The 25,174-nt window shown below is 37.7% G+C and overlaps 1 protein-coding gene across 10 annotated transcripts in view; it reads left to right on the top strand.

The window, feature by feature from the left end:
* Positions 1-25,174, top strand: part of ryr3.L (ryanodine receptor 3 L homeolog) — a 268,307-nt gene that overhangs the window by 133,286 nt on the left and 109,847 nt on the right. For all 10 annotated transcript variants that reach the window (XM_041573333.1, XM_041573332.1, XM_041573331.1 and 7 more), the window contains 17 exons: positions 1,919-2,145; positions 2,655-3,456; positions 3,716-3,916; positions 4,501-4,603; positions 5,951-6,088; positions 12,358-12,631; positions 12,796-12,910; positions 13,127-13,259; positions 13,816-13,919; positions 14,683-14,818; positions 18,487-18,667; positions 19,249-19,354; positions 20,008-20,128; positions 20,366-20,535; positions 21,986-22,206; positions 22,811-22,901; positions 23,966-24,106. In XM_041573333.1, coding sequence (XP_041429267.1) covers positions 1,919-2,145; positions 2,655-3,456; positions 3,716-3,916; positions 4,501-4,603; positions 5,951-6,088; positions 12,358-12,631; positions 12,796-12,910; positions 13,127-13,259; positions 13,816-13,919; positions 14,683-14,818; positions 18,487-18,667; positions 19,249-19,354; positions 20,008-20,128; positions 20,366-20,535; positions 21,986-22,206; positions 22,811-22,901; positions 23,966-24,106 — 3,264 coding nt within the window. The remainder of the gene's footprint in view (positions 1-1,918; positions 2,146-2,654; positions 3,457-3,715; positions 3,917-4,500; positions 4,604-5,950; positions 6,089-12,357; positions 12,632-12,795; positions 12,911-13,126; positions 13,260-13,815; positions 13,920-14,682; positions 14,819-18,486; positions 18,668-19,248; positions 19,355-20,007; positions 20,129-20,365; positions 20,536-21,985; positions 22,207-22,810; positions 22,902-23,965; positions 24,107-25,174) is intronic.

Raw genomic sequence — 25,174 nt, 5'->3', positions numbered from 1 at the left:
TGATGTGGGAAAAAACAGTATTAGTGGGGGGGGGGGGGGTGCAACCAAGCAGTTGCTCTGAGAGGAGCAGAGGATTCGTCCAGGAACATATAAAGAGACAAGATGAGATGTAGTTTGGTGCAGAGGAGTGAAGGGCTTTGAAAGAGGAAGAGTTTGTAAGTTATTCTTTGTTTTATGGGAAGCCATTTTAAGGGCTTCAACAGGGGAGGCGCTGTACTCTTTTGGATGAGGAGGCGAATTCTGGCAGCAGTATTTAATACAGACTGTAGAGGAGAAAGATTAGGAGTTAAGGTGGCCAATTATTAGAAGGTTATAGTAATCTAGTCTGGATAGGATGAGAGCATGCATGAGTTTATTGCACGTAGCAGGTGAAAGATTTTGGCAATATTGTGTAAGAAAAGTGACCGGTTTTGACAGTGGTGCTAATATGATCAGAGAAAGAGAGAGAGAAGTCAAAGATTACCCCCAGACAGCATGCTGAGTTGATAGGGTTAATGAGCATGCCATGAATAGAGATAGTAAATAGGGGAGTAGGACCAGGCTTAGGTGGAAAGATAATTAGTTCAGTTCAGTTTTTGTTAGGTTGAGTTTGAGGTGGCACTAGTTCATCCGGTTGGAGATTGCTAGGAGGCAGTTTGAGATTTGGGCCTCAGTTTCAGCAGTTAATGAAGGGGTGGGTAAATATATTTGGGTATCATCAGCATACAGATGCTAATTAAAGCCAAGTGAACAGATTAGATCTCCCAAAGACAGACTGTACAGGGAGAACCACAATGGGCCAAGTACAGAGCCTTGTGACATCTACACATTAAGTGGAACAAGAGATGAGGTTTCCTTTTTTTTTTATTTAACAATTTTTACAAAAATAGTACAGTAGCAAGGATATAAATAGATAGAATAATATATAACAAATAAGAATAAAGTAGAGTAGATTTAGAGTATATAGGACACAAGCTACCTCGTAGCTGTACACTTCCATAACCTTCAAGGTTACTTAAACCAGTTACAAATTTTATTACTCTGACTGACTCGCTTGCCCCAGAGATGAGGTTTCCTTAGCAAAAGAGACAGTGAATGATTGGTTAGAAGAGAGCCAAGATGCAGCCTGGTTACAAGTGGCTACAGAATTTGCATCAGGAGAGAGTGGTCTACTCTATCAAATGCAGATTATCGGTCAAGGAGGATAAGGAAAGAGAAGTGGCCTTTGGCTTTGGCAGCCTGAAGATCATTTGTAACTCTGCACAAAGCAGTCTCAACAGATTGTTTGTGTAGAAAGTTAGAAATACGGGAGAACACAATAGGAGTTTAAGGGCAATCGGAAGACAGTAATTTGACTGACAGGCATTAGTAGAGGTAGGAAATGATTGTGGATGGATTCTACTTTGTCTTTAAAGTAATCTGCAAAATCCTGAGGAGAATATATCAGGTTGACCAGTACAGATGATGAGGGATGAAGAAGAGTATTGAATAAAGAAAACAGACATTGTGGGTTGGATTTGTGATTGTTTCTAAGGGTACTGTAATACTCTTGCTTGGCTTTCAACAAGGCAGAATTGAGGCATGACAGTAGAAATTTATAATGAATAAAGGCTTGCTGGGAGGTCAGTGTCACTTTCCTGAATTAAGACAGTTTAGTGAAAAGATGTATTGATGTCGTTTTTAATTTTTTGTGACAGCATTCCCCATTCTTCTCGGGAAGTGGTAGGGGACCATTTTGTGTGCTTTTGTGCCAGTTAAAAAATAACCAGAGTCCTCAGGTCAATCAAACTTCCCCCCAACTCTAAAAACTTCTAATAGACTTAGTTTATCAACTGGGGGGTTGTTCTTGCAAGAATTACAATTTGCAGATTGTTAATCAACCTGTTTAGTGTTCACCCATTTTATACCCTGCTTAATCTGTTTCTTTGCTTTAACATAGAACACTATGCCTCTCTCTGCTGCAATATTTAAAAGCGAGGAAAAAAATCCTGTGCCACAGTGCCCTCCCCGACTGGATGTGCAGACCATTACCCCTGTCCTTTGGAGCCGCATGCCAAACAACTTCCTTAAGGTGGAGACAGAACGTGTAAGTGAACGGCATGGCTGGGTGGTGCAGTGTCTGGAACCTCTACAGATGATGGCATTGCATATACCTGAGGAGAACCGGTAGGTGATTAATATCTATTTCCAGTACTGTGCAATGTGTTGTAGTTGCTCAAACTGACACTCCAGATGCACAGATGATAATGAAACAATAGTTTGTCACACCTAAATTTCTCTCTCTTTAGGAATTTACTGTGAAATCTATGCCAGTATTTGTCAAAATTAATATATCCTGTTGTGCTATGTAATTCTTTTTATAGAAAAATGTTATCCTGTGTAGTTCCAACTCTTACCTTAATGACTATTCTGTGACACTGCCCTTGTCCCTCTTTCTTATAGGATAGTGGTCATTCTCATTCAGCAGTTGCTGGAGCATCATAGGCTACTGTATAGCTATATTTAAACAAAGCATTGCACAGCAGTTAAAGCTTAAATGTTAGATTAAGTAATTGAAGTTAGAGGGTTAAAGGGAATTGGGGGTAATCTTTCTGCAAGACTTGGGGTTTTTCTGTTATATATTACTCTTTGATGTCTTATACTGTTATTTTATCTGCAACATTTTTATTCATCAGGTGCATAGACATCCTGGAACTTTCTGAGCAGGAGGACTTAATGAAATTTCATTACCACACTTTAAAGCTATACTGTGCAGTGTGTGCACTTGGCAATAACCGTGTTTCCCATGCCCTGTGCAGTCATGTAGACCAGTCCCAGCTCCTGTACACCATTGATAACCAGTATTTACCTGGTCTTCTGAGATCAGGATTCTACAACCTTCTTATCAGCATGTTTTTAGAATCTGCCAAGGAGGGCAAACTTATGATGAACAATGAGTTTATCATTCCCATCACGGATGAGACACGGAAGATCAGACTGTTCCCTGATGAGTCAAAGAGACATGGACTACCAGGGGTTGGGCGTAGTACTTGCCTGAAGTCTGACCTTCACTTCACAGTGCCCTGTTTTGTACTGACTGGAGAAGAGAGACAGCAACATGGTCCAGAGATTCCTATTGACATACTGAAGACAAAGGCCATAAGCATGTTAACAGAAGCTGTGCAGAGTAGTGGAGAACACATTCGAGATCCAGTTGGCGGCAAAGTGGAATTCCAGTTTGTACCTGTTCTAAAACTTATTGCTACCCTGCTTATTATGGGAGTGTTTGAAGATGAAGATGTACAGCAAATACTTTTGCTTATTGATCCCAATGTTTTTGGGGACAACAAGGAAGAGGAAACAGAGGAGTATGAAAAGGAAGAAGTTGCACAAGTAGAGGAGAAAGATGTGGAAGCAGGAGAGAAAGCAATAAGAGATCCAACTTCCCCCACCAAGGGTTTACTGCAGACACGTCTTCCAGAATCTGTCAAACTCCAGGTGGGACTTCGTATTACACTTAAAACCACACCAGAGAAGAAACAAATATCTATTAATAAATTGCATTAACTTGCACTTAATTAAATACGTAATTTGTTCCTCTGTAGTTTTTACCTGTTTTATACAGTTGCAGTGCACCAATGAAATCCCTAATATAATTTCTAGAATAATAAATCCTGAGAATGTAATGGATATAAACATATAGAAATGTATAGATTGCACATTATTCTAAATTTCCTTTGCACATTTTGCTTTCTAGATGTGTGAGCTCCTTCATTACTTCTGTGACTGTGAACTGAAGCACCGCGTAGAATCAATTGTCTCATTCTCGGATAACTTTGTATCAAAACTGCAACACAACCAGAAGTTTCGGTACAACGAGCTGATGCAGGCGCTGAATATGTCAGCTGCTCTGACTGCTAAGAAAACAAGGGAATTCCGCTCCCCCCCACAGGAACAGGTACGTTTGCCTCTGCTGAAATAGCAACTTTCTGGGTCTTCCAAGAAAGTCTCGACTGTAGTCAGGTGACAGTTTAGTGGAGTTCTTTAATGTCCTTAATTTCTCATCAGCGCCATATTACATTGGGAAGTCATCATTCAAGAAGTAAGTGCATCATGCAGCGATAGATGCACGTATATAATTACATTAGCAGAGACTTCAGCATTTATGCACAACTTTAGAACTGCATGGCTTGTTAGATGTTTGTGGGGCAGTGTAGGCACTAGACAGTAAAGTTGTACTGAATTACCATGGAACTAGAAAATATTTTTCCTCCTCCAATATTTGCGCAGACAATTTGTGTGACTGGCTACTGCCACATCTGCCTTGAAAAATATTTCCTCCATACTGAGTGCAGACCTTGACCCTTTTTTCACCTGTAGGGGAAAATCATAAAATAACCCCATTTAGTTTGAATACTTATGTTAGCATCCTGCTTTAGACTTTCCTGATTCCCTGGAGTTAATGACAATTACTTGCCTATACGTTCTGCAAATAGCATAGTGGGAACCTTCATTTGGAATGACATATTTATCCCGTTACAGATTAACATGCTTTTGAATTTCCGACTGCACGATGACTGTCCATGCCCAGAAGAGATTCGCGATGAGCTTTACGAATTTCATGAGGATCTCCTTATGCATTGTGGTAACTATAGCATTAATAAAATTCAAAATACTATGCGAATATAATCTCTGAATTTTGTTTCATCACAGATAAAATACTACAATAGTAGTACTACTTTTTTAAGTACATATTTAACTTTGTTCTCTTAACTTCAGGCAAAGTTTTGGTAAAAAATAATAGTTTAATTTTAGTTGTTAGCTTGGTGTAAAAACCCCACTTTTTAAAGATATGCTAATGAGTTATTTTTAGTTGATTATTCTTGTGTTTACAATGTATTGTGTTAAATCGAATATAAGGACAATAACAGAGCTTTATTTTAAAAATAAGTTGCCATTAGTTTTATAACAACATTTACATTAACACCCAATTTATTACTGTAATAAATCATTCACATCTTAATAGTCGAAGTACTGTCTCTTTAAAAAATACTTTGACTTCATACTTCGCCACTTTAAACCTACCAAAGTTCAATGTTAGCCTATGGCTATCTTTTCTAAGTATTCTTTGGTAGAATAAAAATTGTTCGATTGATCGCTTAAAGAATCGAACGATTTTATCGTTCGATCGAACGATTATTATTCGACCCTTGATGAATCTGCCCCTATCTGTTTTTTAGGTAGTTTGTTATTTTCTAGTTTGCTGCTCTAAAAAACCTTCTGCAAATTTTATTGGGGGCAGGATCAAAAATTATGGATGCATCGAATCCACAATTTTGGATTCGGCCGAACCCCCGAATCCTTCGCAAAAGATTTGGGCAAATACTGAACCGAATCCGAATCCTAATTTGCATTAGGGGAAAACATTTTTCCACAATTTCCCTCCCTGACCCTAATTTGCATATGCAAATTAGGATTCGGTTCGGCCAGGCAGAAGGATTTGACCGAATCTGGATCCTGCTGAAAAAGCCAGAATCTTAGTCGAATCCTGGATTTGGTGCATCACTATAAAACATTAAGTGTACAAACTTTGGCAATGTACTTGAGAATAAACAAATATTTTTTCCATGATTTGAAGTGCGGATACTTCTACCAATATGTACATGCAGTACACACACACTGAACTGAAATACACCAACATAATTCCACTTCTATTCATTGTTTTGCTATTACTCACATTATTTTGTGTATATATATATATATATATATATATATATATATATATATATATATATATATATATATATATATATATATATATATATATATATATATATATAATGTGATTAATAATAATGTGAGTAATAGCAAAACAATGAATAGAAGTGGAATTATGTTGGCGTATTTCAGATAAATGATAAATTCTTTATGATACTACTTTGTGTTGATATAAATGTAATAAATCTGCTTTCTGTTTTGTTGTTGTATTTAGGTATTCCACTTGATGAATTGGAAGAAGAAGAAGAGGATACATCATGGACAGGAAGGCTGCGAACACTGCTGTATAAAATCAAAGGCCGACCTAAAACAGAAGAAAATGATCCAGATGAAGAGGAAGAAAAATCCCCCAGTAATTATTATTTGTAAAACGACTTGGAAAATTAATAGTAAACATTTGATAATGCATACTTTATAGAACACATGTTTACTTTGCTTGAAAATCATATTTCACTGTTTAAGGCCTTCTCTTCTGTGCCTTGCACGCCTGTTATTCCTGGTTAACTAAACCTTTCATAAGATAAACCTATGTGATGAACGGCTGCCCACTCAAGTTCATTACGGCTTTGAGACCTTAAAGGAATTGTTCAGTATAAAAATAAAAACTCGGTAAATAGATAGGCTGTGCAAAATAAAAAATGTCTAATATAGTTAGCCAAAAATTTAATCTATAAAGGCTGGCGTGACTGGATGTCTCGCATAACAGAACACGATTTCCTGCTTTTCAGCTCTCTAACTCTGAGTTAGTCAGCCACTTTAAGGGGGCCCACATGGGACATAACTGTTCAGTGAGTTTGCAATTGATCCTCAGAATTCAGCTCAGATTCAAAAGCAACAGTTATGACCCATGTGCCCCCCTTCAAGTCACTGATTGGTTACTTCCTGGTAACCAATCATTGGAAACCAAGAGAGCTGCAAAGCAGGAAGTAGTGTTCTGGCTATTATGTTACACATCCAGTCACTTCAGCCTTTATAGATGACATATTTGGCTAACTAACTATATCAGAAACATGTTTCTATCTATTTAACCAGTTTTTATTTTTATACTGAACAATTCCTTTAAGTGGAAGAAAACCTTTCTGTCCTTAGAGGTCTTTGACTGTTACTGTTCCCCAATTACTTAGGTGTCCAGATTCTGGTTGCTTATCACATGGGATACCCATTACTTTAACAGTGTACTGAAACATACATGTATGTATCCCATTAGATGTCATAAGTCTTATTTTAATTAGGAATCTATCTGTGTTGACCTTGCCCCTGATCTGGCATGGTGGTCAATGTACTCCTGGGCCCTGTGTGTCTCCTTTACCCTACTGTAGTCACACTTACAGACAGGAGAGCTGGGCTTCTAGAAGTTTTTAGAAGTCTCTCCTGATTGGTGCTTTTAGAGGAAGTTACCCATCCGCCCTTAGGCATAACCATGTTTCCATGTCTCCTTCTAGTCTGTCCAGCTCCTTCCTGATTATTCATATTTACAGGGATCATGTCAACACTGGTTCCAGTGAGCCAGTGTGTTAATCGTGTGTAAGCCCCATAAATCACACACCATGGTGGCTGATAGGCTTGGTGACTTGTTTCTGGGCTGACTATTTTTTAAAGACACATGAGACGTCAGGTTAATCCAACGAGCCTCTGCTAATATCCAAAAGTAAACTCAAGTAAAAAAGCACAGTGGCTTATTAGTGACATTAAGCTCCAATGAAATCAGGCCTTCTAAGAGTGTGATCAGTGGTCAGCTCCCAACACTAATTTTAAGCTCAGCGCATGGAATCAAATTTCAGCAGCACCAGACATTCAGGGAGAGAATCTGTCCACTTGTTTATAGTTGTTAGGGAGATACTAACACCTGTTGGTACCCCATAGTGAATGCAGAGAGTTGAATTAGACACCGCATGCTTGCTTTACAAATTTAACTGCATGATTTAGATGCACACAATTATTTTCTTTTTCTTTCTGGTGTGTGTACTAATCTGAGAAGAATGCAATTTGATATCAATGCCTCAACTGCCTTTCCCTTACTAGGGTTCTTTATGGTTGTACATTTTCCTCATCACAGCTGCCAGCATTATAAATGATTGACATGCAGGAACCGCATCAGTTTTTCCAGCTCTTCTGCTTACTCTACTTTAATTTCAAAATTCATGCATCTTGTTATTTGAACTATGGGCCCCCTAAGTAAATGAGAGCTCAGCTTTCGCCTTAACCTTGCACCTAAACTGCTTTGCCTTGCCTCTGACCTGAATGATGTGATATAGCAAAAGTAATATATTCTGCAGTTCAAATTATATACAAGAAATCATGGCCCCGAGAGAAAACAATTTAGCTGGTTTAAAGGGATGTTTTTTGTTGGTTTCATAAATTAATTTTTTTCTTTTAATTCCATTGGTTTTGTCTATTCTGCTTCACCTAACCTTTTCTATATTTCCACCTTAGCTAGTTAAAGACAATATATTGAAGGTGACCCAAATGAACCCATCTTGTAAGGCAATGTCTTCTTATTTTTATAGTAATGCAAAATGCTCCTTTTTTGATTTTCATATTCAGTGTATCATTTACATTATTACCTCTCATATGTTTGTGGCGCATAACACTCTACCACCAGTTTGGAAGATATGTAGACAGCAACAAGCTGCTAATTATTCAGCTTAGAGCGTGTGCCACAAAGATCAACTATACACCTCCAAACAAGATAATGTGAAGTTGCTCAGGATGTTTTTTGAGCTCTTTTTTTTCTCTCTTTCAGTGTTCATGATATTAGCAGTGCTGCAGGAGGCCCCTTTCTCATGTTCTATACAGCCACAAGAAAATATTGATGCAGGAAGCATCTCCTGATGTTTCTCTGTTCAGTCCTATCTCTCTTGATGCTTCTCTGCTTGGCTCCAGTGGCATAACTATAGAGCAAATAGACCCCGCAGTCACAGGGTGGCCCAGGAAAAGGGGGGCCTGGACTGCGGGGTCTGCTTCCTCTATAGCCAACAAGAACTCCCCCCTTCCCCCACATGGAGGATACAGAGAGTACAGAAGCAAGTTGTATATGAAAATAGCAGTCTCTGAATGGCAGTCTTTAAACTCAAAAGTAAAAGGGGCTGCTGTATGCTGTCATAGACTGTTAATCTATAATGGGTCTGTGTTTGGCTGTTTGGGCCCTTATGAACTTTAAATTCCTACCTTATTTTGCATTTCAGTCCAGAGATTGGTTTGTGAACTCAAAAAAGCTGGCACAGCATGTATGGGTGCACTCAAATCTCCCTATCTATTCTAAGCTTCACAAGATAATAACCATCCCGGCTTTAAAAGACCATTTGTGAGGCAAAGAAGCTCTGGACACTTTAAATTTGGTAGTGTCACAGACTAAAGTAAAGTAAGTTCATTGTACAGCCTTTTAGGGGGGTGGCAGACAGGGAAATTATAACAAATCTTCGCTTTTGCGGTGACTAGTCTCCCTCCGAAATGCCTTCCTGCCAGCAAGAATACGGCTCGCCGGCGGGATGGCATATGAATTGCTTCAGATTTCCGAAGTTGCCTCACAAGGAAACTTCGGGCGACATCGGAAATCTGAAGCAATTCGTATGCCATCCCGTCTGCAATTTGTATTCCTGCCGGTGGGAAGGCATTTCAGGGAGATTAGTCGCCTGCAGAAGCGAAGATTTGTCGCTGGGCGTCTATCACCACTGGTATGCCACCACCCTTAAACACTGCCTCCTTTTAGTTCACTTAATTAACATTATAAAGTAGTGTTAAATGTAAGGTACAGTATGTTCAAATAGCTTCATAATCATAAAACTTGGTCATTTTGTCATTTTTGAGATGACAAAATACTGACATCTTGTGGTGAATACTGAAAGCTTAGGACCTACAAGAGAATAGTACAATATGTTTGTGCCCAGGTTGTTTATGCATCCCTGTACATTAACTTAACCTATACAGGTATAGGACTGTTATCCAGAAAGCTCAGGGCCTGGGGTTTTCTGGATAATGGTTCTTTCGGAAATTCATGCCTAAATTCTACTAGAAAATGATTTAAAATTAAATAGACCCAATAGTCTGGTTTTGCTTCCAATAAGGATTAATTATATCTTTGTTTGGATCAAGTACAAGCTACTGTTTTATTATTACAGAGAAAAAGGAAATAATTTTTAAAAACTTGGATAAAATGGAGTCTTTGGGAGACGGCCATTCCGTATTTCGGAGCTTTCTGGATAATGGGTTTCCAGATAACAGATCCCATATCTGTATTACTAGAAATAGTAATGTAATTATGGTAGTCTTGTTGATCAATAAAAAGTAATGACTTATTTAAGATCTGTAGAGCAATTAAGGCCAGAAAATATAATTAGATTGCAAAATCCCATGGTGATTGAGGAACAAAATAACAAGATAAAGTATTTTGGCCTAGTTGATGAGGCATTTGAATGCTGTTTTCTCATACACTTTTTATTCTCTAATGGAAAGGGTTATAACATACCGTAATCACCAATTTATTAAATTAAAAATATACCCCCTTTTTGAAATGAGCTGATTCAGTTGGGATTTTGTTGAAAAGGTTAATAAACACTATCTGAATTCCAAGAATAAATATAAATTTCATTTTCTACGCACAAAAAATGGCAAATCTGATAAGTTATTGGAAATTCAAATTTTCTTTTTTTGATTTATACACATCACCTGTATCTTTCTATAATGCAAGAATGAAAATGAAAAAATTGATAGTAGATTGATTAAGCAGATTTACACATGATAGTTAGAACTAAACCCCCTCTTAGGGTAAGGGCACACCTCGAGATTTGGGGAGATTTAGTCGCCCAGCGACTAATCACCTCTTCTTTGGGGTGACTAATCTTCCCAAACTGCTTCCCCTTGACTCCCGCCTGCTTCAATGAAAAAACGCCTGTGGCAATGCACATGCGTCGCTTTGATTTCCGCCGTTGCCCAAAGTTTCCTCCCCCAATCTGCCCGTGTGCCCTTGCCCTTAAGAGAAAGGCCCTATCCCCTTACCTCCATTGGCCCCTCCTCTCTGCTTCCTACCCGCATATTCCATTACTTGAAAAGTATCCCTGGCTGTAAAGCTGACATGCAGAGTAGAGCAGCAGAGCTCATGGGTGCCATCTTTGGTATCTTCAGATCCTCTTCTTTGTCTTTGCCAATTCACGGAGCTTTGCAGCGTATGCGCTGTAGGCACAATACCAGACTGGCCCTAACTGCGCATCCACAAAAAAGGTCCCTTATGGGGGAAATCCAAAGATAAAGAGCTTCGCTGTGCTACTATGCATTGATATGTCAACTTTAATGCCAGGGACATTGACACCATTTAGGTTTATAATTTGGCATTGTGTGGCCGAAAAGGGACACGTGAGATATGTAGGTGTAGTTTATATAGTGAATAAAGTACCCCCTCTTGTAAAATATAAGGGTATTATGTTACCGAGGAGTTTCATGACCATATAAAAACACGAGGCCGAAGGTCATGGAACTCTGAGGTAACTTCTAATATCCTCATATTTTTCAACCAGGGGTACTTTATTTATTATAATACACAAATTTCAGTGAGTCGTGACAGAAATGACATCAGAACTCACCGTATATAACTGATGACATCAGAACTCACCATTTATAAGGATATAATTTACAAGATATTCATGGCTTTTGTGTATTATAGAAAAATAACCTTCTGAATGAGTATTAAGATAATTGTTTTTGCAGAAATAATGTACAAATCTAAAATACACGGGTGGGAATATTCAGAGCCACTATCAGTAATTTTGGGGATCCATACTATGAATGTAGCAGGGCCCTCCACTAAGGAACTGCAGTGTTTAGCTCACCACTCACGTGGGCCCTCTAGGTAATGGGCCCTGCCAGGAAGTAGAATGGGGCCTAGTAGGATAAAACATATCTTGCATGCATTGTTATGCCCCTTATTCACCCCATTTATCGAAAACCCTGCCAACGATCCTTCCAAACCCTGCCCACTCCAATACAAGCCCTGTCCCCTTCACAACCCTGCACACTTTTTGGTGCCTCTTTGCCATTTGAGTCCTGATTAGAGTACTCCCACAATGGTAGTCTTTCATTTGATAATCCTTAACCCATTAAAAACTCCAAAAACCTCTTAAGGGGTCTTTCTGTAATTTGGATCTCCATACGCTAAATCTACTAAAAATAATGTAAATGTTAGTAAACCCAATAGGATTGTTTTTCATCCAGTAAGGATATCTTAGTTGGCATCAAGTAAAATGTACTGTTTAATTATTACAGATAAAAAGGAAATCAATTTTAACATTTTTGATTATTTGATTAAAATGGAGTCTATGGGAGATGGATTTCCCATAATTCGTAGCTGCATAACAGGTTTCTTGATAACGGATCCTTTGCTGTAGTACCTATTTGGCCTATAAAGTGCTGTGAACAGATATTTTTTAAAAGTTCTTACAGTCTAGAAATCTTTGGGCTCTAGAGGTGCCAGTAGTAACTTTAAATCAATCAGCTTCACAGTCAAATTTTTTAAATAACAATTAAGTCTTTAGATATACCCTGTAGTAATGTTTTCATATTAACTTACTCTTATTAGCATTTAACAATGACTGTTTTCAATATCTTTCTTTCTTTTTTCTTTTCTTCTAGCCACACTGAAGGAGCTTATTTCACAAACGATGGTGCGCTGGGCTCAAGAGGATCACATCCAAGATCCAGAACTTGTACGCATAATGTTTAGCCTTCTCAGACGGCAGTACGACAGCATTGGAGAGCTGCTACGGGCTATGCGGAGAACCTATACCATCAGTGCTGCTTCTGTTGAGGACACCATCAACCTATTGGCCTCACTTGGTCAAATAAGATCACTACTAAGTGTTAGGATGGGTAAAGAAGAGGAGATGCTGATGATTGATGGATTAGGGTAAGGAATGCAAATATACTAAATGTGTAATCACATTAGAAATTCTCTCTGTACAGTACACTGTACACTAGTTTATTTATTATTAATAACGAAGTTTAAAGTGTTAGCTGCTGGCTACCAAATGTTTCCATATTTATCTTCTCCTTGTGGTTTAATATATTAAGGGACATCATGAACAACAAAGTCTTCTATCAACATCCAAATTTGATGCGTGTGTTGGGGATGCATGAAACAGTTATGGAAGTCATGGTTAATGTGCTTGGTGGAGATAAATCACAGGTACTCAGCTTCTTACAGCCTTTCACTTGAAAAGCCATTGGCAAAACAATTTTAATGGCAAGTCATACTAAAATCTAAAATTGTGTTGTGTTTCATGGTACAGTAGCTAAAAATATTTTTATACCATTTTTTTTCCACCAGTTGTGTACTAATAATGTACAATAACCTGTGAGCTTCACGTGTCCTAGTTATTAAGATAACTGTTTCTATTTCCAGCAAATTGCCTTTCCCAAAATGGTGGCAAGCTGTTGCCGATTTCTCTGCTACTTCTGCAGGATCAGCCGACAGAACCAAAAGGCCATGTTTGAGCATCTTGGTTACTTATTGGAAAACAGCAGTGTTGGACTGGGTATGTTCTTAAAAGTAAAGAGGTTCTACTCACTGATTCAGAGTCCATTTATGTAAGCATCCCAAAACTGTTCATAGAAATATAATTCATTATTAAATCAAAACACAACAATGCTCCATATTAGCCTTTCCCTAATTATCATGTAAGTGGTGTATTATGTTATATCTTTGCAACATAGTAGATGAAGTTGAAAAAAAACATCTTCATTAAGTTCAGCTGCTAAAACCTGCTTACTACTAGTTGATTCAGAGGAAGGAGGAAAAAACCTTTTGCAGCCTCTCCAATTTTCCACAGTGGAAGTAAATATTCCATTCTGACTCCCTAGATGGTAATCGGACCTGTCCCTGGATCAGCTTTGTACTAGAGTTAGTTTCCGTAACTTGGTATTTTTTCACTTTCTAAAAAGCCACCCAACTCTTTTTTGAAACAATCTAACTGTATCTGTTATTTTTTATAGTCCTCTGAATGTTTATGGTACAGGTTTTGGATTTATAATCTGAAATTTCCAGATGGACTCTGTGTGCTCTGTAAATTTTCATATACTTTTCCTTTGCAGCTTCTCCATCAATGAGAGGTTCTACACCTTTGGATGTTGCTGCAGCATCTGTCATGGACAACAATGAGCTCGCCTTGGCTTTACAAGAACCGGATTTAGAGAAGGTGATGGACTTGTCTCCCTTAGGGGGTTATTTATCAACGGTAGAGTTGTTTTTTCCACAGAAATTTCAAGTTTCCAAGGATATTTTTGGTCAAAAATCTAACTTATAAGGTTAAAACAAAATCTAATTTGAGTTGTTTTTCTAGATTTATTATACCCCGAAATAGCTTGAATCCAAAAAAACACCATCTAAAATCTGTCAAGGTCATGTAGAAGTCAATGGCAGAGGTCCCTTGAACCATTTGAAGATGTTAATAGCCCTCTTTTTCAGTGGGTTTCTCTCGAAAACTCGATCAATTCGAACCATCCAAGTTTTTTTCAACCGAAAACGCAATTAATTTGAGTTTTCAGGCATCTCGACTCAGATTCACCGATTCAAGATTTTTACATTTGAGTTTTTTCTTGAATTAGAAATCATTCGAGTTGTGAGTTCATTCAAGGTCTAAAAAAGCTCACAAAGCTCTAAAATGTGATCAATAACCTCCTTAGTATATGTGGGTTTATATTTACAAATCATACTGAAACAACCTAGTTTAACCTAGTTTAATTACATCTTTTAACAAACAATGACAATTCTATGAGCAAAAGAAAACTGTATTATGGTAGCTAAGGGCGAATCAAGTTCAGAGCAAAATGGAAAAAAACCTTTCTTGAAACTATGGTAATGGAAACCATCAACAAGAATGCTAATTTTTACATTGTTCAGGGAAATCTTTTATCTGTAAAATTAAACAATTATTGAAACCTTTTTATGTCTGTTGTCAGGTTGTAACTTATTTAGCCGGATGTGGGTTACAAAGTTGTCTGATGCTAATAGCTAAGGGCTACCCAGACATTGGATGGAATCCTATAGAAGGGGAGCGTTACCTCTCTTTTCTGCGCTTTGCTGTCTTTGTTAATGGTAAGTTCAGAAACCAAGGTCTATTTTTAATAGTAAAACTTAATTAAGGAGCATGTTTGACTTTTAAAAGACATGCCATTTATGTAATTGTTTGAGAGTCCTTTATTATTTTTACTTTCTCCATAATCACAGTAAAAGTGTATTGACCATAATCACCATATTTCTGCTCTTGTGGTTTAGCTGAGCAGCAGGTTCTTGTGTACAACTCTAAACACTAATAAAAACGGGGTTTGTAACTTAGATATACACGTATATATCTTATAGTGTACTGTAGCCCTTAAAAAAGAATGGTCATTTGATGATATGATAAAGGTACCATATCTGGTTTTGTTCCCCTGATAATTTATTTTTGATGCTAGTTTTTTTTTTTAATTAAGTTTTATCTTTTTCTAACTGAACTCATAATCGCTATCAATTAACTAAATATTTTGCCACTAGGTGGAAACATCAGCTGTTAAATGATTGTTCCAAAAAAGGCATTTCTGCAAAACTCGAGGCACGATTGAAATCATCATTGTAAACATTTTTGTGACTTCCCCTAGATAAACTACAATACCATGGAGACTATTGCTTCCATACATTTCCCAAGGTCAAAATCAGATTTGCAGGAGTTTGATTAGAGAATGAAAATATCAAGAGACCCAACTGTTGTTTTTACAGTCACCCCATCCTGCCTCAAGCAAAACAAATGCAGCTTATCTTTTATAATCATACTTTTTATCTATATGCAGGTTTACTTTCTATTTTAAATGCAGACTGCAGTTTAGGGTTAGGCCACACTGAGCGTTTTGGGGAGATTTGGTCGCCTGGCAACTAATCGCCTCGTCTTTGCGGCAATCAATTTCCCCAAACGGCTTCTCTGACTTAGCGCCGGCTAAAATGAGGGGAGATTGGTCACCGCAAAGACGAGGCGATTAGTCGCCAGGCAACCAAATCTCCCCAAAATGCCCAGTGTGGCCTTACCCTTAGACTGCAGTGATGAGGGCTCATTTACTGAGGCCAGATGTATTTATGTGTGCTAATGGGTGCAAAAATGCAGTATATACTGCACTTCTGACACTGGTGCAGGGTTAAGGTTAACTCCTGTCCAGTTTTGAACAGGATAATGAATGATCGGGTGGCAACTAGTGGTGAATTTGTCCCCTTTCGGTTCGCCAAAAAAATTGCGAAACGTAAATTTTGACGCTGGCATTAAAGTCAATGGGCGACGATTTTGATACAAGTGACTTTTCCAATGTGAGTCCAAATTTTTTCCGTACGTCGACGTCAGTTTCGCAAATTCGGAAATTCGCCACTAATGCCAACTCTATGTAGAGTGACTGTGCTCACATTTATTGCAGGTTTTGGCTTTAGTAACACATTTATTGCAAGGCACGGTTCACAGCACAAAGTAGACCTGCATTTAACAGAGCAGCAAAACTGCAAAACTGGCTTAATTATATTGTCAGTTTAAACAACAACATGTGTACACAAAATGGAAAACAGTTTCACTAAATAAAGCATGTTGTACCTTCTTGTTCTTCTCCATTCCTCTCTTAACTGCTTCATGCTATGTGTACTGATCCCAGTCGAACCTAAATAGTTGAGAATATGAATATCTGGGTTGTTCACCTTTGAGTTAACTTTTAGTATGATGTAGAGAGTGAGATAATTTTCAATTGGTTTTTATTTTTATTTATTTGTGTTTTTTTTTATAATTATTGAGCTATTTATTCAGCAGCTCTCCAGTTTGCAGTTTCAGCAATCTGGTTGCTAGGGTCCAAATTATCCTAGCAACCATGTGCTCATTTGAATTAGAGACTGGAATATGAATAGGAGAGAGCCTGAATAAAAAAATAGTTAAAAAAAAAAACCCATAAATTTGTGACCCCCATTTGAAATCTGGAAAGAGTCAGAAGAAAAAGGCAAATAATTATAAAACTATAAAAAATAATAAATAATGAACCAAATGAACCAATTGCTTAGAATTGGCCATTCTATAACATACTAAAGCTTAGCGTAAAGATGAACCACCCCTTTAAGTGGTAATATCTTAAAGCATACTGCCCTTGTAGTTATCTGGAATGCTTAGGGCCTAGGATTTTTGTAAATTGGAACACCATACCTCAAGGCTACTAAAGGCATTTAAATTAGCTTAATGATTGCTTCCCACCAATATAGATTAATGCAGCTCAGTAAGGATCAAATACAAAGTACTGTTTTATTACAATGAACATTGCCACGAGGCTCATAAACCTCAGCAACCGCTCCTCCTCTGCCTCGCCACGCTGCCAATCCCTGCACTGACTTCCACTACCTTTCAGAATAAAATTCAAATTATTGACTGACATTCAAAGCACTTCAAAACTCTGCCCCACCCTACATCTCTGTACTCATCTCTATATACTCACCCAATCGCTTACTACACTCCTCTACTGACCTGCTATTCAACTCTTCTCTCAATGCCTCCTCACTCGCTCACATTCAGGACTTTGCAAGGGCTGCACCCCTCCTCTGGAATTCTCTTCCATGGTCTGTCCGACTTTCTCCCAACTTTTCTGCTTTCAAAAGATCTCTTAAAACTCACTTCTTTAGAGAAGCCTACCCTCACTCTGCTTAACTACCAAATGCAATACAACATACAGTACTACATCTCTCACTCACTTAATTCTGATCCCTGCCCACTCCCACACCTTGTGTCTTAATGCCTTCCCTTTAGATTGTAAGCTCTTTTGTACAGGGCCTTTCTCACCTCTTGTACTGGTGTTGGTTGTGATGTATGTAACTACATGTTCTATGCGTGTAATTAATTTGATTTAGTTGTATAAACACATTTACTTTACAGCGCTGCAGAAATATGCTGGCGCTATATAAATTTTTTTTAATAATTATAGTAGAAAAAAAGAAAGTCATTTTAAACATTTTTTGCTTCAAATGGATTCTTTGGGAGATTGCCTGCCTGTAATTGGGAGCTTTATGGTTTTTGGATTTCTCATGCCTATAGTGCAGAATATATCTATGTATTACAATATTATTTATTTTATTCCATCAACTGCCAGACTGGCAACGAAATAAATGAAAATTATCTTCTGCCCTACATAAGGCCAGCCTCACTCTGAAAGGTTAAAAAACAGAATAATTACTGAAATTAATTATTCTAGCAGGAATAGGAGAACTGCAGAAGGGGCAACAAAGTCACAGCAGAGGGTTAATGTATGCATCTATGACATTCACAAAGATAGGTCATGACTTTTATTAGAGATCATTTTCAGTAATAGAGCAAGTTTCAAAATTGTATGTTGTATTTTGATGGGTAGAAAGGAAACTCTCATTATTATAATTATTAGTTGAGTAGGATAGAATGTATGAGATGATTAAAGTCTTTAGTTTCCTCTGGGACTGGAGCAAATGTTGTTTTTTGTTTTAGACTCAGAACAACAACAACAACAACTTCAAATAAATAATAAAGGACTATACGACACTCACGTCAGTCCCAACCTAAACTCAACATCATCTCATCTCTACAGTTATCCCTTCACATAGATGTGGGAGCTGTAGTTGTTCTGCATTTTGTTTTTCATTTATTTGTAACAGACCTCTGTCACAAGGGAGTAACGTCTGAAGCAGAGAGACACTGAACTCCCTAGAGAGTGGTAACCAAGGATTGTTTTGTGTCACTTGTTTTCCAGGTGAGAGTGTTGAAGAGAATGCCAGTGTGGTAGTAAAGCTCCTTATTCGACGTCCTGAGTGTTTTGGGCCATCCTTGAGAGGAGAAGGGGGAAATGGTTTGTTGTCGGCGATGCAGGAAGCTATTAACATCTCTGAGAACCCGGCTTTGGACCTTCCTTCGCATGGGTATCAGAGGGAAGTGTAAGTGTGTTTTACCTACTAGTGATCTTTTAACTTGTACATCTTGCCCACTGTGAATGTTATGAAAGTAGATTATTTTCCACTAAGATCTTTGAGGGCTGGATCTGGCAATCATCTTTGTTCTGAAACAGATCGATTATAATTGTGTCCTCTCTGGAGCAAGTAGTTAAACGGTGATCTAAAACAATATGCATACTGTGTGCACTCAAATGTTCCTCATTGAGCTGCCAAAATGTGCTTCAAAAGCCCAGCACTCTCTGACTGGTGAGTAAGGAAAAAACTGCTTGCCTTACAAAACAGAGTGCTTCTTGTGTGACTTACAGCTATGGGGATGTCCCAGGAATGTTGTTTTCTCTCACCAGCATGTGGACCTTTGTTTTAGGGATGCCAAGAAATTGTTGAGAAGAACAATGTCTTTACAAGTGTATAAGAGTGATAAAGCATCAAATCAATTATTCCTTTATTTTTCACTGAGCCTTTTAAGCACCAAGACACAAAAAGCTATACAAATGTAGGACTAAGCATGATGGTTTTACTAAATTCAGCGGTTTAAGTTATTTATACTACTTATTTTATTTTAGGGTCGAGGAAGATGAAGAAGAAGAGATTGTACACATGGGAAATGCTATAATGTCATTTTATTCTGCACTTATTGACCTTCTTGGACGTTGCGCACCAGAAACCCATGTAAGTGATTAATATTAGGACAGACATGGGTGAAATGAGGGCATGCACATAACAATGCAGGGAATTCAGTGTGGAAAATAATATTGCAGAATTCGTGCAGGATCTTGATTTAAAACATTTCAACTCCAGGTAAAGGTCCTCATTAAGTGTATCTTTGTTACAATCTTTAAACACATTATCCTTTATATTTGATGGGGCCACTGCAGTTAAAATATTGAAAGCACATGACTAACTGCTTTGGATCACTTTTCTGGTGCAAAGATTCTTGTATGCAATAATTAACCCACACACTATAGGAAATATTATTATTTCCTATTTACAGTATATAGAGCCAACATAAACGTAGTGCTTTTAAGAGCTGGTGAGATATATATATATATATATATATATATATATATATATATATATGTGTATATATATGTATATATATGTATATATATGTAGGTTTTAAGTTTTTTTGTTACTGCCATTTTAAACACTGACATGTTTTTTAATGAATGTTATATTTTACATGTCACGAAAGGGTAAGCACAGTTTTACTTTGTAGCACAAGGACTGCAATATTCCATTTAACAGCAGTCTAACTGGCAGCCTTCTATGTTCTAATATCACCTTCATGTGCATTAAGTGTCTGCTTCATATTGTGCCTACAGCTGATCGAGGCCGGAAAAGGTGAAGCAATTCGAATCCGGTCTATCCTTCGTTCACTTGTTCCCACTGAGGACTTGGTTGGAATAATTAGTATTCCATTAAAGCTTCCTGCTTTTAACAAAGGTAAAATCTGTAATCATTGGTCACATGTCAATTTCCCGTATTATTTTCGTTGACTGAAAGCTGCTACATCTCTTATAATATTGTTATGGTGCTTCTTTAAAGAAAACCAGCAGTGTGAATGCTTGTACGGTAGCTCCCCAGCAAGCAATACAACTACATATATACTTAGATCAATATCATATTTTATTCTGAGTTTTTAAAGACCTAGAGATGAAATACATTTTAATTTATTTACAGATGGCTCAGTGTTTGAACCTGACATGGCAGCCAGCTTCTGCCCAGATCACAAGGCCCCAATGGTGCTGTTTCTGGATCGTGTTTATGGTATTAAGGACCAAAGCTTCCTCCTGCATTTGCTGGAGGTGGCCTTCTTACCTGATCTTAGAGCATCAGCTTCTCTTGACACTGTAAGTATATTGTATTTTGTGTAAGACATGGTGTCACTCAATTTGGCTTCCGTATTGTATGTCTCCCTATCTGCAAATTTTCATGAACTGATTTGCAGTAAATGTGAGTTGTTATAGTTTTCAGCAAATGACAAAACTCGTATTGCTAAGTAATATTAAATATTAAGCCCTCTAACATTTTAACTGGTAATATTATTATCTAAAATTACTTTTATAACCAACGCCAAATCTTGCAGATGACACTTTAAAAGAAATTCCGTGGGCTTCATTTGCATATGGCAGGCCAGGTTGCATTATGTAAAAAGTAGACCATCATGTTTTTTTTACAATGACTGTAGAAGCAGGTCAGGGCTGACTGAGCTGTATTCATGAGGGGTGGGCTGGGGGAGTCATGTTGTCACCACCACCCACCTGTCACCACCACTGGTGACTGGCCTTTTGGCTTGTAGAAAGGACAGGGTTTCAAATATCTTGCTTAATGAATGATAGTTGCTTGTATTTTTTGTTCCGTTGTTAGCCAGCAGAGAGAGCTCCGTTCCTTAGTGATCTTATTCTTGGTAGAGGTTTTCCTTGGTCAATGATACATGATACAATGACTGCAGTACTTTTGTCGCCCTGTTTCTTTGCATCACTGAATACATCAAAAATGCAGAAAGCACATACACGATGTATGTGCACACAATTTCTTACAATTTTCAATTAAAATAAAATTACTGTAATCACAGTCAATTACAGAAAAAGGTGAATTTCAGTGTGGGGTGCTGTACTCATTACACAATTGATATCCATACCCCCCAAGTCCATACTAGATGTACTAAATTACCAGCAACATGCTCTCAGCAAATAAATATTGTATGCATTGTACTCTCATTAAGTAGTATTCTTAAAGGGGACCCATCACCCAAAACAATTATTGAAAATCCTATTTTATCACGTTAGTCAAGCAAAATGAACTTTAATTACACTGTATAAATTACTTGAATCTTGTTTCCTTCAGTCTGGGAATTCATAATTATAGCAAGCAGGCAGGAGCCATTTTGTGGACACTGTTATTAAGACAAGCCTTGCATCATCTCAGAATCTTGTTTGTGCACCAGAATGGGGGACCTGATGTCCATCCCCATGCCCTGGCTACACAATTAAATGGTGAAGAGAACTGGGGGAATATGTGGAGAGCAGTGACATGTAGGAAGTGCTGAATGGGAAGTGAAAGTAATTGTCTGCCCCGCCTCTATGCCTATGCAAAGAGGAGGGGAAGCCAATATTTGATTGAAGCTGAGATTTTTAAATGAGCTTACAACAGCTATGAATGCTTTAATAAAAAATTTAAACTGGATTTCATGTTTAATTTGAAAAGGACTTTTATTATACAGATTTTTGTGTCTGGGTGACAGGTCCACTTTAATGATACAGTGATCGTATTATTCATATTTACATTTAATTTTCTTAGGCTTCCCTGAGTGTAACTGAAATGGCTCTTGCTTTGAACCGCTACATCTGCTCAGCAGTGCTGCCCTTGCTCACTCGATGTGCACCCCTTTTCTCTGGGACTGAACATTATGCTGCGCTCATTGATTCAACCCTACATACGATCTATAGGTTGTCAAAGGGACGTTCTTTAACCAAGGCTCAGAGAGACACCATTGAAGAGTGTTTGCTGTCTATTTGCCAGTAAGAGTTTTATTATTTTTACCAATATCTACAATGAAGCAGCCATTATGGATTGGTAGCATAAATGTTCTGGAACACTCGGCACATTGTTGTTAGAACATTATGCAGCAGACCTTTATTCAAGGCTACATCCCATGTATATTTTCAGGTGATGCTGAGGATAACTACAATGCATTAGTCTCTGTTTTGTCCTAAACACCCACACACGTGTATGGCTGGCATATGTTCTGCATATTCACTTAAATAAGTAACAGTAGGTTTCAGGGTTGCATCTGTGGTTGCTAGGGAAAGTCTCCAGTATGTCCTTATCAAACATTTGAAAGTTAAGTCTTAGTTTTTTATAAGAAGCTTTATATCTGCAGGTAGATTTTGTCAAAGTTTACGTGTCATACAGAAGAGCTTGTGCAGTTTGTAAAAAAGAAATATGCTCGTGTTATATCCTTCACTGAATTGCCTACATTTCTGTGTAGGATGTAATACAATTGCTGGTGGATGTAATACATGCCTGATCCTTTAGAATTCTTAAGCGTAAACTACGGTGTATATATTTTTTTTAACACAGATAATATTATCTGCCTGATTTCCCCAATCTTTTATTTTGCAGTCATATGAGGCCTTCCATGCTCCAGCAGCTCCTGCGACGCCTCGTTTTTGATGTTCCCTTACTCAATGAGTACTGCAAAATGCCACTGAAGGTAGTTCATAATAAGCCTAAAATATGGTTTCTAAAAGATATTGTTTGCTTTAGGAAGCCCTGAGAAAAGTCATCTGTCTATGCAAGCAAATAAGACTAGTGTCCTCAGACTGATATTAGTTTCCATGTAGCGTTTCTGTAGAGTCAGTTGTCTATAATATATTCTGTGCATGAACCTTTCTTCGATGTGCACCAAGGGTGCTATTATGGTTTTTTAAATCCTTCTGAGAATCTTTTAAAGGTTCCTGTTGGGATGAAACTGCTCATATGGGATATAATAAATTGACCCGTTTTAATAAATGGGATTTACTGTCATTTTATTTTAGCATAAAGGTTGACATGCAGTATTCTGTTAATAAAGTTTAACATACTATATATATATATATATATATATATATATATATATATATATATATATATATATATTTATAGTGAATAAAGTCCCCCTATTGTAAAATATAAGGATATTATAAGTCACCGAAGAGTTCCATGACCATATAAAAGTACGAGGCTATAGGTCGAGTGCTTTTATACAGATCATGGAACTCAGATAGAGAGAGAGAGAGAGAGAGAGAGAGACAAGCAGCCACTGGCTCCCCAGGAAAAAATATTTCGTAGGGCCCGGCAGGCACACCAGCCCCGTTTCTACACCCATACCCCTCACATGTGCAAGTATGCACACATTTTTATAAATATACATATAAATATACATACATACATATAAATATACAAGTGCCTGCAGAGGGTGGATCTGTGTGCAGCAGACCCTGTGGATTATCCAAAATTCATGGGACCTCCATGTTATTGTTATGCCACTGGTATGGATTTATGGCAGCTTAAATTTAATAATTAGAATCATTTGCTAAAAATGCACTGTTAGGGAGATGTTTTTCACATAGCTTGGAGCTATCTGGATAATGAGTTTCCAGATAAGTAATCTCATAACCTGTATTGTATTATTATATGTGTGCATTCCAAAATAAAATAATGTAGGAAATGAAAATGCCTGTAAAGAGTTACAGTTAACAGGTACAAGTACAACACGGGAATGTTTTGACTTTACAGCTTTTGACAAACCATTATGAGCAATGCTGGAAATATTACTGCCTCCCTTCTGGATGGGGAAGTTATGGATTAGCCTCAGAGGAAGAATTGCACTTGACAGAGAAGCTATTCTGGGGAATATTCGATTCTTTATCTAACAAGGTAATTTCACTCTCTGATGTAACAAATGTGCTAGATTTGATAGATGATAATTGGGTTTACTCATTTCCTTGATATTTTTATAGGGCTACTATCAATCCAATGTTTGTTCATTATTGTGGTTAACTCATTTGTATGTTTTTTTTCACAGGCTTAATAAGACACCATCATTCTATATTACATACAGTAGCTCTGCTCTGCTTTACATACATTGCCTTATTTAATGAATCAACGTGATGGCCCTGAGCCAAGCAGTGACTACTCGTATTCATTAGAGGCACCACCATATTTAATTGCATGTGTAGTGCTTGCAGGGAACGCTTTGTGATGATTGATCAAGAGCAGCTATTTTAATTTTATCTAGGGGTGGCAGTATGATTTCAAATAGTTCCATGTTTTTTTGCAACATTTCTCCCTCAAATTTAAATGTCTTAGTGTTGCAAAGCATGTATGTGTTACTGAATTTGTGTGCTGATGTTTTCACTTCCAATACTCAGTGCCAATAATGCCATTAGATTTAGGTCCTGGAACCTGGACCGAAGTGCGAAGACTGTGTGAGCAATATGGGGTACCCTTTTGTGTCCCTTAGTTTGGTCTTTGTCAATTATCTGGAGTAGGTGGGTGTTCTTTCCAGGGCTCTTATCTGTCCTATATCATACCTCCCAACATTTTGGAAATAGAAAGAGGGACAAAAAGATTTGCTACGCGGAGCGAGGCGAGATTTTTTGATCAAACCCAATTTTTGTGGCCATACCCCCCCTTGTGAATAGCATTTGAGTATATACAATTTCATGTCCATGTTCGAGCTTTGCACTGGCATTAAATGAGCCTTTATACCTCTCAATACCTATAAAGTATCTATGCCACAAGCCATCTTAATTCACCAAACTTTATGACCTACCGCTGCTGCCTGTCTGGAAAGCCCTGGCCAATTTTCTAATCAGAATTTATTATTGTCCTGGTAAAGTTGGGACAGATGTTTTTATAGGAGTCTTTTGTGAGTCATATTCTTTTATAAAGCTTTGCTATTCAGCTTTTTTTATGTAGAGGATTAACTATTTTGACAGACCA

The sequence above is a fragment of the Xenopus laevis genome, chromosome 8L, assembly GCF_017654675.1.
Source record: "Xenopus laevis strain J_2021 chromosome 8L, Xenopus_laevis_v10.1, whole genome shotgun sequence".
In the NCBI taxonomy this organism is placed as follows: Eukaryota; Metazoa; Chordata; class Amphibia; order Anura; family Pipidae; genus Xenopus; species Xenopus laevis.
The sequence above is the reverse complement of the archived record's forward strand: the minus strand, read 5'-3'. Positions and strand labels throughout refer to the sequence as shown.